At 46.9% G+C, this 14,733-nt stretch overlaps 1 protein-coding gene across 3 annotated transcripts in view; it reads right to left on the bottom strand.

Annotated features, from left to right (window-relative positions):
* Positions 1–510: 510 nt before the first annotated feature.
* Positions 511–14,733, bottom strand: part of SERTAD2 (SERTA domain containing 2) — a 114,297-nt gene continuing 100,074 nt past the window's right edge. For all 3 annotated transcript variants that reach the window (XM_072743116.1, XM_072743117.1, XM_072743115.1), the window contains exon 2: positions 511–5,920. In XM_072743116.1, coding sequence (XP_072599217.1) covers positions 4,930–5,916 — 987 coding nt within the window. In that variant the 5' untranslated portion in view covers positions 5,917–5,920 and the 3' untranslated portion in view covers positions 511–4,929. The remainder of the gene's footprint in view (positions 5,921–14,733) is intronic.

The following is a 14,733-nucleotide window of genomic DNA, read 5'->3' on the forward strand; positions in this document are numbered from 1 at the left end:
GCCTCAAGGATGTTAGAGAAACCTCGGGGGCACTCACAGCAGATAGGAAGCAGCTGCGGCAATGGGAGGCAAGGAGAGGCGGGCCCGGGGTAGGGAAGCTGTGGTCGGGATGGAAAGGAGGCAGCCCGGGAGCGCGGATGTGGTGGCGCGGGGTGGCGGGGACTGCAGGGAGGCCCGGAGGGGCAACAGGGTGAGTGTGAGATGGCAAGGCTGGCAGATGCTTCACGCCAGGGCCTGAGAGAGAGGGGCAGGAGCTGGACACCAGTTTTCATAGTCCCAAGTGGGTCAGATCCCGCTGGGAAAGAGAAGTGAGAACGAGGAGGTCGAGAAGGGTCGAGAAGGGTCGGGGGGTGGGGGGGTGGGGAGAGCCAGGAGGCCAAGACAGTTTGAGAAGTTCAACAGCACCAACCCCAGCACAGGCCGCCGAGTGGGCCGTTCCTTCGCACAAGCAAACTGTGACACCCCAGCTGGTAGTGCTCCAGTCAGAAGCAAACTGCAAACACGCCTCTCTTCATCTTTTAACTGTTTATTGTATAATATAAAACTACAAAAGTAAGACTGCTCATTTCCATGTACATTTAATCTGTCCAATTGTTTAGATTACAGCCCGAACCTACGTGTGAATACAGCTATCTGGGTTCCGATGTAACGTCTGTAATATTGCATAGAAAAGGCACAGCTCTCAGGTCTGTGGGGGAAAGGTTACACCTCCTTTCTGACAAAAGCCTTCCTCAAAAACCATGCACCAAACATGTCACTATGTACATCTCTTCCAAAATCTTGTTTGTTTGCTTGTCTGGACTGCACTTCTCTTCCAAACTTGTTATCCCCAAAACACGTCTGAAATTTTTATTGGCTTTGTCTGCAATAGCATTTGATCCTGGCTAATTTTCAAGAACCATTTAGACTCATTCTTAGAAGCACTGAGAACAACTGTACACAAGCAGGACGCACACACCTCGCTGCCTTCGGCAGTTACAGGAAGTTAACCATTCACAGCCAGAACAGGTTAGGTATGCTCTTTTCAGTATTTTCGGAAAATGTATAAAGGTCCAATTTGTAACAGCAAGGTTTTGAAATTAAGACAATTCATACAGAGGGTAACAATCGCTGCACAAAGTAGAGTCTTTTTTTTTTTTTTTTTTACATCTGTCATTTAAGAAGGCTGCCCTGTGGTATTCATAATTCATTGTTTACCACAAAGGTGGTTAATAAATTTAAGCTTTAAAAACGATCTGTAAGATGATACTTTGGCTCTTTGGAGCTTATTTATTTAAGAAATTTTCCTTGATTGACCTCAGGGCAGTTGGGATACTCCACGGGGATATGGCAATAAAAAGCTCAATTGATAAAGACACTCGAGGTGTAGCGGAGGCTCTGGCTAGTTCTCACCCTTGGGGGTGAACGAGGGTCTCAGTGTGGTTGCCCCTTCTGTCATCAAGAGAAAGTGTTACTAAAAAAAGTTTAAAAATATCAACCCTTTGATGCTTGATTTTCTTAAAAATTTGGAGGTATTAAAACATTCCTCATCCATACCTTTTGCATATTTCAAATAGACCTATACAGAGAAGAGGATAAAACTGAACGTGGACGGTGCATACAATGAGAAGATCCAGGGGTCTGGCTCGGACCCCCTTTGAACACAGACTGACATTCCTACAAGAGAATGAATACATTCCTACCATACATTCTGCACATGGTACGATCCAGATGTTGTTAGAGCTCCACAGTAAAATAAATATATTTACACAGAAAAAAAAAAGGAATAAATAACTTATGAAAAAAATCACTTCAAATTCAAAGCTCTTATTATTCTGCTCTCATCTTGTCATTTCATTGCACATCACTGTCAATAATTTTCCTCTCCCAGCCCCACCCAGCACGTCTTTCTCATAAAGGCACCTCAAACAGCCTGCCTGACTCCAAATGCCACACCGTGTCCTTTAGAAAGGGGGAAGGCACTACAGCCAGGTGGAGTCTGGAAGCGTATCCCAACACTCAAACTGGGGCTTGGAGATCACACCCAGGCCCGCATTCTTCCCCATTGGGACTTCGCTTTGAAAAAAATAAGACGAAGATAACTTGGACACTTGATGTTTTTGTTCTTCGTAAGATGGGCCACTAATTTCCCATGTCTTCCTCAACAGACCTGGAATATCGAGCATCTATGACAAGGGTGTCCAGCGTTAAAAAGCACTTGCCTGCTGTTGTTGGGGGGTTTTGTTTTGATTTTGAAGCCCAGCCTTACAAATATGAGAGAGTCAGAGAACCATGTTTGGGCAACACTTTGCTGTGCTTATTTGAACTGTTGCCCAACATATGGGATTTGTTTAAACACACGATTTGCTAATCCAACCAAAGTACAGTTGTTCTAAGTTACTGTAAATCAGTTTTTAACAATGGCAAATCAACCGCCTTGCCCTGTTATTGTTCAGAATAATCAACACTATTGTGTCTGTGTACGTACGTATGTGTGTGCGGCATGTGAGGACTTTGCCGGGTTATCAGAAGGATGGTGTCTGGGCGGACTTGTTCTCCACAGGAAAAGGAAGCTCTTAAAATGGACAGGCACAGTGACACGGAAGCATCTACAACCACCCTCACCCTAACTGTATGGTCCCTGGTCCTGTCAAAGGAAATGACACATCTGCAGCAGTGAGAGGTGCCCAGGTGGAGGCTGCTCGTAGGAGAACAAGTGCAATTTGATCTGTTTCTCACTGCTCTGAGTTGACAATTAGCCTTTAAAAACACATTCAAATGGGGGGGGGGGAGTAAATTCGATTATAGAAAAATTTAATCCTATCACACACAAATCTTTTGCTTAAGTGAGCAGTTCCTTCATCACAAATGTATTTGCTTTGCCATGTGCATTATAAAAATAAAACTATCTATGGCTTGTTTAAAGTGCCATTTTATAAAGCTGTCTTATTTTAATTGGCCAGAAAGACTCAATTTTATCCATGGCAAGAAGTGAGCAGAATTGGTGACTGAATATTGACAAATGACCAACAACAAAGACAACAACAATAACACAAATCCCATAATTTAAAAATTCTTAAATAAATATAAAAGTTATTCCTAAAGAAGCCATCTGCATTTCAACAATATAAGGTTGTAACCAGCTAAAGTACCATTGGAAGAAAGAGAAAAAAAAAAAAAACTGAAACGAAAAGGCCATCAACAATTTCGGCAACAAGCATGATACATTGCAAATGTTTTAAAATTAAATGTACACCGCTAGGAATAAAAAGCTACTTCTCAAGTGTCCTGGGGGTGGGGGTGGGGGGTGGGGTGGAGGGGAGGCAGGGGGAAGGAGGAGGAACATGCATAGAAAGTCCTGTCTGTGTATTTGGGTAAAACAGCCTTGTAAAGTGTAGCTGAAGCGGTTGATTCAAGGAAGCAACCAGACTGGAAGCTGTGACATAATGGTACCAACTCCAGGTTCAAGAGCCAACGGATGTTACAAGACAGCATCCCTGGCCGGGCCGAGGTGAGCTGAGCTCACTGTGGTGATCATCAGGATGCCATTTTCAGCACTTAGCAACAGAGGGAACAAAAAGCTCTAGGGAAGGGAAGCTGGAAAAGACAATTGAGCAACACAGTGGATGGATGCCTTCTGGGGTAGTTTCTTCCTTGCGAGCCCTAAGCATTGCAAACAGGGTTTAGTTAGTTCCACGAAGAGGTCGGTTTCTTTTCAGAAAATTTTGTTCTCATGTAAAATTTCAGGTCATTGTAAAAATTATGCCAAAAGGGAAAGATCTGGGTTTCTGTCTAAAAAAATAAGAACAATTAAAAGCACAAACTTGGCATAAATACGGTGAGTATTCGGTAGCCTTCCCCTCAAGAGAGGGAGCTAAAGAGAACCATCACTTCAACCCCCCCTCCCCCGAGCTCCAAGGCCATCTCCCGCCAACTGCTTAATGCAAGTTTGATGAGCGGATATGGCTCTGGCTTTGGAAGTCACAGTGCTGGCGGGTGTTCATGCCAGGGGGTCGGTCGCCTGTGGGATTTGGGTGTGATGCATCGCCTGGCCCTTTCTTAAAGCAGTGTGTGTGTGTGTGTGTGTGTCTGTGTATGTGTGTGTTTGCATTTGGGGACATCGACTGCGGATTAATTTGATCCAATTTTCTCTTTGCACCAAACACATATAAAACATTACAACTCTATAAAAGTACAAGTGCAACTTGTACATCTGAAGTTTTGCAGGAACTATGTGAGCAAATCCTATCAAAATAGCTATCTCATATGTATAAACAGCATTTGTTTTTAGAAAAACAATATCATAAACTGCAGAATCTGTACAAAAATATAAAATAAATTTGGGCAGCAGTTTCTAAACAGCCATGTAAATGCAACACTTAGGAGGAGTAGTTAATGCCTCTAAAAAGGCTGAATTGCCAAGTCAACCTATACAGGGCGAAAAATGCCAGAAAAGGTACTGAGATTATCTAAATAATATATATATATATTTTTTTCTCTTTTTACCTCTTGCAATAAAACTTATAGAAAAAATAGACAAATATGCACATGCAATTTACAGCTTTTCCAACTTCTTCCTTGTGCTTCACTTGAACTGTTTATTTTTTTGTCAGTCGGCATAGCCACGTGGTCTTCAAAAGTGTTCCTTCCTATTCCAGGGCAGGTAGGTCTCTGGGAACCACTCAAAACGGCGTATTGAAAGTGGTCCTACGTGGATGAAGGCACTCCAACTCTGCTCAAAGCAAAAAAAAAAAAAAAAGAGAAAGAAAGAAAAAAAAGAAAAAGAAACAAACAAAAAATACCCGAAAAAACAAACTAGTGTGATCCTCGTGTAAAACGATCTTCTCTGGAAAAGGCAAGCAAGGGCGCATGCGCAGTGCGGAGAGCGGAGGGTGCGCGCCGCCGGGCGGGCGGGGCGCGGGGGCGCGGGGACGCCGGTCCGCGGGGCCCTCAGGAGCCGACCAGCACCTCCATGATGTGGTCCAGCTCCGTGAGGTCCATCTTGAAGGGCTGACTCGGGGCGACCGGCTGGCTGCTGTACGGCGCCAGCGTCTTGAGGAGGTCGTCCGCCGACACCGACACGGGCGCCATCTTGGAGGCCGTCCCCGCCGCCGACGTGCAGGGGTCGAAGTCGTACATGGACGTGTCGATGTCGGCGAACAGGATGTCGTCCAGGGTCAGGTCCGTCAGGAAGCCCGTGGACGTCGTGATCTCAAAGTTCCCGGGCAGAGGGTCCATGAGCTTCGGGTCGTCGGGCTTGGCGGCCGCGCAGCCCCTGGAGCCGTCGGGCCCCGCCGCCGCCGCCGCCGCCGCCGCGGCCCCGGGGGAGGTAGGTGTGGGGCACAGCTCCTCGATCTCGTCCAGCGCGGAGGCGAAGCTGTCCTTCTCGGGCGCCGGCGGCGGCGGGGGCGGGGGCGGCGGCGGCGGCGGCGCGGGGGCCGGCAGTCTGAGGGGAGCCGCGGGCGGCGCGGCCGGGGAAGTGCAAAACGTGCCGTCGTCGTCGTCCTCGAGCAGCGAGGCGGGCGTGAGGCAGGCGTCCAGGGGCGTAGTGCTTCCGAGGTCGCCGCCGGCCGGCGGGGGCGGGGCCGGGGCCGGGGCCGGGGGCGGGGCGCTGAGCGCGGGCGGCGCCTCCCGGTAGCTGTCGCTCAGCGGGCCGGGCGGGGGCGGGGGCGCGGGCGCGGGCGCGGGCCTCAGGCTGCCTTCCTGCTTGAGCTCCTCCTGGATGCGCCGCAGCATGTTGTTGATGAGAACGGTCTTTTGCAAGCTGGGCTCCGTGAGGGGCCTGTGGTTGTAGAGCTTCATAAGGGAAATGTTGAAGATAGTCTGGCGCTGTAAGGTGTAAGACACCTTGGACGGACCGTCGGAGGGAGCCAGGATTTTGCCTTCCAGCCCATCTTCATGCTCGTCAAACTTCCGTTTTTCCCCTTTACCCAACATATATCTGCAGAGGAGAAAGGAAAGGGAGCGGCATCAACCACACGGAAACTCATTTTCTGCCCTAAAAGGGACGCCGATTCGGGGTTCAGGGCTTGGACTCCAGTTGCTTGCCCCAGGTTGGTGAGAAGACGCGAACTGGCGGGGCAGGGCGGGTGTGTGTGGGTCTGCTGGAATGCGAGAGCATTGGGAAATCTACCTTTGTATGCTGGTGGAGCAATTTTTATCACTAGGTAGTCTGGTGAATGTATTTCTTGAGAAATGTGTACGACAGGGACAAGTTAAACGTTACCATGGAAACCATGATTTTGACTTTCTCCACTCGTGCGCTTGCGTTCGCCTGCCTAACATTACCATGCAGGTTCAGTTTCCCTCCCCCAAACAGATTTATTTTTAACGCCCAAGAAAACACCTACAATGCTATGACCTAACAGATAAAGGTGTCCCAGATTACAGCTTGAACACATCTCGAAGGATTAAAAGGACCAAGGTGGAGAAGGGGGGGGGGGGGGGGAGGAGGGCGCACACAATTTTGCTAGAACCCTGTGTGCTTTGCAAAACGTCTTTTCCTTCCTCAGCGTGCACAGAGCTTTTCTGCCTGTTGGGTGACATGTGGCGTAGCACCCGGCCTGTGTTAAGTGACCACAGCGATGGAGCGGCCACCGCTTCTCAGCCCAGAATAAAGTGGAGGAATGTGGCTTTCCCAGCCCAAGCGCCAGTGGCTCAATTTGATTGCGTACAGTTAACGTCTGACTGCAACCGCACGAATTTAAAAGTAATTTGTTCTGATTATAAGACCTGCTGTTTGAGTACGTGAGACATTTCATAACGAAATACCTACTGTGATTCCACAGATACACACGTGCTTCGGAAAAGAGCCAACCACCTCATATCTCAGACCTTGACATTTGGGAATGGCGTGAGTTTTAACACCTGCCCTGCCTCACCTGCCGCTCCCTGCCTACGCCGCCTCCTTGCCTGCTCTGGCCTTACTGAGGACTCCCCCGGCCGGCTGCACCTTCTGGAGAGTGTCCCTTCCTTTCAGAACTTCTACCGTCTAAACAGAACAACTGTTCTGTTTAGTTCTGTTTCAGTACAACTGCAAGCCCACTGGCCTTTGCCTCACAGATCTCACTTTCTAACCATTTAATCAGGAAAGTTGTTCTGCTGTCCAGACCAGAAGACGTGGTTCTCATTAAGCCGGGCCTGTGCTTGCTCCCCCAGCCCGTCTGCAGCACTTACCCACAGGCGAGTGTTAATCCTCTCCTGGGTGCCACTCACTGATATCTTCATATACAAGTAGTTTGTACTTATTCAATTTTTCTTCTAAAAGCGACTTGCCTTTTACTGAATTGCTTCAGCTGATTTTGATGGAGCCTCATTCAGTCTTTATATTTGTTTACTCATTCTGCATCTATGCTGTCGTGGGCACTCTGCCAGAAAGTGGGTAGTCCTGCCAATGAATAAAGCCTGGTCTTCAAGGGGCTGAATATCATCTCCTACACCTCATTAGCATTTTGAGTTGAGTCTCATCCTAAAGGAATAAAGCTAACCATAATAAAACCTCACAGATCTTCCTTGCAACACTTTGTGAAGGAAGACCACGCCACACCCCCCATCCCTCCAAGGCGGACAAACATGCAAGTGGGTCACAGGACACATGAGTTCCACTTGCAGTAGTCACTGCCTTCACGTGCCTCAGTCCCCGGGAGAGAGAGACAGCCGCAACCCATCAACGTCAGAATCAGCTTGCGAATTTGTTAACGTTCATGAAGAATGTACAGTTACTTGTATGAAACACTCTGCCTTATGTAAACATTAAGAAAATGGATGTCAATCACAAGGACCAAAGACCTGTCCCATACTGTTCTCTGAGGCAAGGAAGATACGCTAGTAATAACTCTTATATCTACTGCTCCACATGACAAAAACATTTCCTACTGTTTAGTGCTAAAAAGTCTCATTTGTATATATACTTTGCATAGAACATTTCCTATCTAAAGTATCTGTGCTCATTTAAACTTGAGTGTGAATCAGAGAGGAGGTGATTCCATTTCACGTTACAAAACATTTTTTCCTTTATGCCTTAGAAGTGTTACTGGACGACTGTGTTTTGAAACAGTTATACTATTTGTATCTGCTTAAAATTTAACCTTTAAAATACTCACTTCTAGGAAAATTCCATTTTTGCCAAAGAGCTCAATGAGCATGTGTAATTCTCATTATAAGGCTATTAAACGGTCTATGTTACTGGATACAGGTAATCGCACCTGATACATGTAAACCTGTGCAACAGTACACATATGCATACAAATACACTGTAAAACAGTGTTTCTCAAAGTGTGGTCTGTGGAAGGTGCCAGTCTGAATTGTTACTGGCCCCTGACGAGTTAAACAGAGATACTGTGTTATTTAGAAACTTTTACATCAAATTTACAGAATAATTGTATATCTGTATATCTAATTTCTAAAATGGGGCTTCTATTTTTGTCTTTGTACTTTGATTTCACTTCTCTAGTAAGTATTTTTATGTTTTACTAAAGTATTCATCTATGAAGGAGGAAAAAACAAGATGATCCTTTATCACAGAAAGTTTGAGAAGCACTGTCCCCAAATGTAAATCAAAAACAAAGAACAAACAACTAACAATAAATTACAGCAAAGACTTTCCTTTTAGTCATCGATACAGGATTGCCTTTTTTAAAGAATTGGTGCCAGGATAAACAATACTTTCTCAATAACTTTCTCAGCAAGGATTACTTACTTCTCTAGAAATAATTACTGAATCAATAAAACTCGAATATTTACCAAGCATGCAGTACTATGGGCATTTAGCAGAACTCCCACAGCTGAAGGAGACGGGTGGCAATGTTTTGGACGAGATTTCAAAGTGAGAGCACTTAATTTCCAAGTAGAATGATCCAGCTGGTCATAGCTGTGTGATAATCCTAATGATTTAGGAACAGCCTGGTAAGATGTTGTAATGCTGGAAGGGGAAGGTGGAGGACCCTCGTAAGCAAGATAGACAAATCGAACCTTGGATGCTTTTCAAGTGTGTAAATAAGAACCAATAAGAACCCATGATACAGTATGTCTCAAAGCAGGTTTGCCTTCATTTCTCTATAGCATTTTATGAGGCAAAACTGGCTCTACACACCCAGTGAGATTGCAAAACACACACGATCCTGATTCGTATTCCTGATTCTATCTACATTGTTATCAAAAGGAAGAAAATGCAACAATATAATAAAATCAGCCCCACATTTTCCCTTAAAGACTTTAAATTAAAAAGAAATTTTGTTAAAGGTCAAAGTTTTTCCAGAGTTTGCTTTAGCGCATCGTCTGAGTCCGGTCTTCCCACTGACCACGTTCAGAGGAGGCCTCCAGCTCCTGGAGTGGGAGGTTTTGAGAACTCTCACTCGCAGCGCAGGAAGGGTGTTAATGACCACCTTCTGGAGCAGGGCACGCTTCAAAGAAGATGAGACAAGCCACTCAAGAACCTGAGGGCAAAGCCAAATGGTGTCTCTGGGCCTGGAGCTGGGCTGGCCAAAGCCAGGGTCAGCAGCTCCTCAGAAGCCTCTTTCCCCAGGCACGCTAAGAAAATAACAATAGCTCTTGAAAGCACGCCTAGTGGAGACGCACGTGACCTTTTAAAAGGCCTCACTAGGCTGCAGCTTGAAGATGAAGCAGTAGCTGGGGCTCATTTAAGGGAACCCTGGGGCAGGGGGTGTTCCGCTGTTCCTGCCTCAGAGGCCCTGGCTGGGGACAAGGGGCCTGCGAAGGGGCCTGCCGTCCACTGAAAGGAGGGGCTTGTGACAAGTGTGGCTTCTAGGCCATCCAGAGCCCTGACCCCCCTCTTTGTCTCCTCTCCTGGCTTGTGAGGACTTAAGCCCAAAGCACATGTCTTCCACCCAAGTTTTCAAAGATCCAAGACCAACCCTAGAACTTAAGGGCTTGTTAGCGACCTCCTCACATGGAGGAAGGAGGTGGCTGCTTCCTCCCTTTTCTGCCCCTCCAAAGGAGCCGAAAGCCAACCACAGGCACTCTTCTCTTGGATATCCGGTGGTTCTTAATATAAGCTTCTTGAGATAAAACACCCTTCTTTCCAATAAACCTGTTAGAAACAAACTTCTAGCGTACTGATTCTCTTAACGTAAATTTTAGCAAGTATTCACTACAGCAAACTAAGTTTTGAAAATAAAGAGTGAAGTTCTTGAGTACCAACATAAATGAAAATGTCTCTGGGGTTTTCTAGGAAGTTTAATACTGAATACAACTCTACACCAAACCTGGCTTTCAGTTGCACAGCTTTCACCAGAAAGGACCCTGCCCTCAAAAGCTACAATCTGCCTGGGCAGAAGATCAAAAGTAACAAAGGGTCACTAGGGCAGTCTTCGGAAGAAGGAGGACCAGAAACACAGGGGCTGATTTTACCTCACCCTGGAGGGGTTTGCACTTCCAGATTTTACTTTATTTATTTACTTATTTGAGAGAGAGAGAGAGGATAACGTTATTATTCAGCCCTTAACTCTGTAACTCAACAGTATCAAACTACTTTCACCTTTTTAAAAGTTAAAGTTCTTAAAAAAAATTCAAAGTTCTATATTTACTATGGTATATATTTATTAAGAATTTAAGCTCTTTTGAACTATGAGAAAGAGAGAGAGAGAGAGAGAGAAGCGGGAGGGAGAGAATCTTCAGACTCCCACTGACCCTGGAGTAAGGTGGGGCTGATCCCAGGACCCTGAGATCACAACTGGAGGAGCCCTGGAATCAGCAATCAAAAGTCGCCTCCTTACCTGAGACTGAGCTACCCAGGTACCCCTGCACTTCCAGATTCTGAGTGACATCCATAGCAAGGTTATTATGGGCTGGGGTGATAGGAAAGACTTTTGGAGATAGGATTTGAGATTTAAATTTAAGGCGGGACTGCCTCATAATGCCTGTTTCCTACTCCAGATGGTAAGCTCTATGAGGGCACAGACTCCGTTGCCTTCATCTCTGGATTCTCAGGACAGGGCAGTCCGCAACACACACAGAAGACGCCCCATAAATAATTCCTGACCAGGGACACCTGGGTGGCTCAGTGGTTGAGCATCTGCCTTCAGCCCAGGGCGTGATCCCGGGGTCCTGGGATTGAGTCCCACATCGGGCTCCCTGCAGGGAGCCTGCTTCTCCCTCTGCCTATGTCTCTGCCTCTCTGTGTGTCTCTCATGAATAAATAAAATCTTAAAAAAAAATAATCCCTGGCTAAATGAATGGTAAATGGAAAGAATGAGGAAAGCCTCTGAAGGGCAGCCAGAGAACTGTAAGGCAGAGACAGAGATGTGTGTGTCTTTCCCTGAGTGTGAACTGTGCATGGGAGGGAGGATCTGAGGAGGAGGAGAACTGAAAGACCTCCCAGGTGACAGCTGTACGGGGCGGGACCTCGTAAGGCAACTCGGCTGGACTGAGGCACGTCGGGTGGGCAGGGAAACCTTAGCTCTCAGAAGGCTGTCTCGTGAATGAATGCCTGTCACACTTCTCGAACATGGGGAGCATCCGACCCACCCGAAGGGCTTGTAACACAGAATGCTGGCCCCCTTGCCGCTAAGATTCTCATCTAGCACATCTAGTGTGGGACCCAAGAATCTGTATTTCCAGGTTTACAAGTAATGCTGGTCTGGGGACCCTATTTTGAGAACCACAACCACCTCTTTTCCCCATCTGGCCATTTCATGTTTAAGCCTGTGGATATTTTTACCCAATTAATCTTGAGTCCAAAGGTCCTCCCTATTTGTGTCTAAGCAAGTAAGGAAAAAAAAAAAAAAAAAGAAATGAACAGTGCCTTTGCAATGGCAACTGACAACTGACATTAAAAAAAAAAAAAAAAAAAAAGCCTATGCCGAATTAAAGGGTCTTCAGCTTAACTTTAATGGTGTAAAGCTCAGCTTCTCAGCCTAATGCATCAGATCCCACTGCTCAGTGGGACCCAGATTCTTCTTGCTGTGATCTCAGAGTATAAGCTAGTGAGGCCTTAACCCCAGTGTCCAAAACGGAACTGAAACAGTACCTCTGTGTTACCCATGTGTTAAAAGGCTGACGTTTCATAGCTTTTGAATTGTTAAGGCATTAAGGAAAAAATGCAAACTCAAAATAAAGAAAGAAAGAAAGAGAAAGAAAGAAAGAAAGAAAGAAAAGAAAGAAAGAAAGAAAGAAAGTTAGTTCTCTTTAACTCCATGTTTTTCAACTTTTTAAAAGCTGTGCCTTAAAATTTAAAAAAAAAAAACCCCTCTTCTTTAATGCTATTTGAACTGTCAAACATAAGTATTATATTTAAATTAAGACTATTAAATCTAGGGACGCCTGGGTGGCTCAGCAGTTTAGTGCCTGCCTTGGGTCCAGGGCGTGATCCTGGAGTCCCAGGATCAAGTTCCACATCAGGTTCCATGCATGGAGCCTGCTTCTCCCTCTGCCTGTGTCTCTGCCTCTCTCTGTGGGTCTCTCATGAATAAATAAAATCTTAAAAAAAAAACTATTGAATCTACTTTTGCAAACTACCACCTCTGTCACCCACCCACATCCCCACCCTCCCAACAACCGGTTGCTTTAACCTGCAGGCTTTCCACAGCACTCCTAGGGACAGGCCCCAGCGCCGCCCCCCCCCCAGCATCCCTGGTCCTGTGTGGCCCTGAATAGGAAGTCTCCTCAGCCCACCAGGAGGGCTGACTTTCTGACTATGTGCTGGTCCAAAAGGGATGTAGATCATTTCTTCAAAACACCTCAAGGCCGAACTGGTTCATACCTTGTGTGCGTTTTCAAGAGCCTGTTCCAATTTCTTTTCGACTAGTAAATAAAAACTAGAAATCCAGTGTTTTCCCTTCTCAGGAGTGTTAGCAGGCTTCACGATTGACATGTTGTTTTAAAAGTCAGTTAAGGAGGCAGAGCTAAGCCATGATGTCTGCAGTCAGGGAAGGGTAGGTGGGGCGGGGGGGGGCATTGGCATTGCTCCTCGGGGGCCGGTCACCAGCCTGCACACTTGGGGTCTGTGCGTGTGTTTGTGTGCATGCTATACTTTCAAAAAACATGTTTTAGGCATCCCTGGGTGGCGCAGCGGTTTGGCACCTGCCTTTGGCCCAGGGTGCGATCCTGGAGACCCAGGATCGAATCCCACGTCGGGCTCCCGGTGCATGGAGCCTGCTTCTCCCTCTGCCTGTGTCTCTGCCTCTCTCTCTCTCTCAATCTGTGACTACCATAAATAAATTAAAAAAAAAAAAATAAAAAAAAAACATGTTTTAAAAATACGAGTTAATAGCTCTCGAGAAAAAGGCTCCCAGTTCAAAGGGGAGCTTTGGAAGCCACATCCCTAATCTCTTCAACTGTATCCTGCAATGTGACCGCTGGTTGCTGAACGGTACAGAAGTACCAAAGCTGACGCTACAAATCATAAAAACGAGACATTTACAGTGATGCCAACAATTCAGAACCATGGTTTGATCTCATGGATCAACTTCATCTGAAGAAAACAAGAACCTAAGACAAAATGTGTGACAAGTGTCTTCGGAAAGGCTAGCAGGGGCTATTTCCTCATCTGACATCCTGTGCTGCCAAAACCCACAGCCCTTTAAGTGGAAACACACACATTCTTTCAGTTTCTTTTGGGGGTAGTAGTAGAAGGAAGGAGTGCCCTTGGCAAAAATCATTGTGCGTGCGTGTGACAGTCGACCAAGACCCAAAGAGAGGCTGGCCAGAGAAATGGCTCAGAGACAACTTCTGAGCACGGAATATTCTCATTTCTCTTCTCCTCCCCCCATATACTTGCCTTAAGATGCATTCTGGGTCCTGTGTTTGAGGTGGTCCAAACAGAACTTCTGTGCCTAAGAAAGGACACCTCCCACCGGCCACACGGCACAACTCTGAGAAATGGTTCTCCTGTCAGACTGTCACACAGCAACTCCCAGGCAGGACGGAAAAGCCGGATCCAACTGGGGGTGGGGGTGGGGGGGCCAAACTTGCTTAGACAACTTTTTACACTGGTAAAATAGTACACCTTAAAAAACACACAGGACTCAGAAATCTGATAATGTCTACACGTTTTAACACCCTCCCTCCCCCAAGTAACAACAGAACACACCCAGAAACAAAAAGCAAAAAGGCCACCCTATAAAGGACGCGGTAGGTTGAGGGGTGGCGGGGGCAGGCGGACAGGATCACGGAAACAGCAACAGGAACAGGCCCAGTCCTCCAAGGGCTCGCCACCCACGGCTGTGCCGAGCGCCACGCTGCTCCTGGAGGTGGTAACAGAACCCCCAGCTCGGGGTGGGTGGTGGTGTGGGTGGGGGAGACTGGGCGGAACCAGCCCTCCCAAAGGCGGCCTTCAGACCCCAAAGTGACTGCCTCTGGCCTCGGGGAGTGGCGGAAACAGGGGCAAAATTCCAACGGGGAGCAAGCCTCTCTGCTTATTACAGGCAGGGCCAGGACTCCCAGAGGACAGGGGACAGTGTCAGTAACAGAACCCCTAAAGCTGCCCGCACTGGGAAGGGGTTTTGCTTTGTGTGTGTGTGTGTGTGTGTGTGTGTGTGTGTGTGTGTGTGTGTTTTAAACAGAGCAAAAAAAAAAAAAAATCCAACCGAAGCTCATCCAGGATGAGGTCCCTGCAGTAACATCCATGCTAATTGGTAAGTAAGACAAAGCCTTCCCTAACAAATCAGCAATGTAATTATGAAGCCAGTCACTAGATGAAGCCAGTTAGGCGCGCTCGGGCGCTATTCTGAAGCTGTAACCCGACACCACTGTTTGCCGCGGCGCCTCCTCCGGCTCTGCCCGCTGCGCTGGGGTCTG

This window comes from Vulpes vulpes, chromosome 16 (assembly GCF_048418805.1).
Source record: "Vulpes vulpes isolate BD-2025 chromosome 16, VulVul3, whole genome shotgun sequence".
Classification (NCBI taxonomy): Eukaryota; Metazoa; Chordata; class Mammalia; order Carnivora; family Canidae; genus Vulpes; species Vulpes vulpes.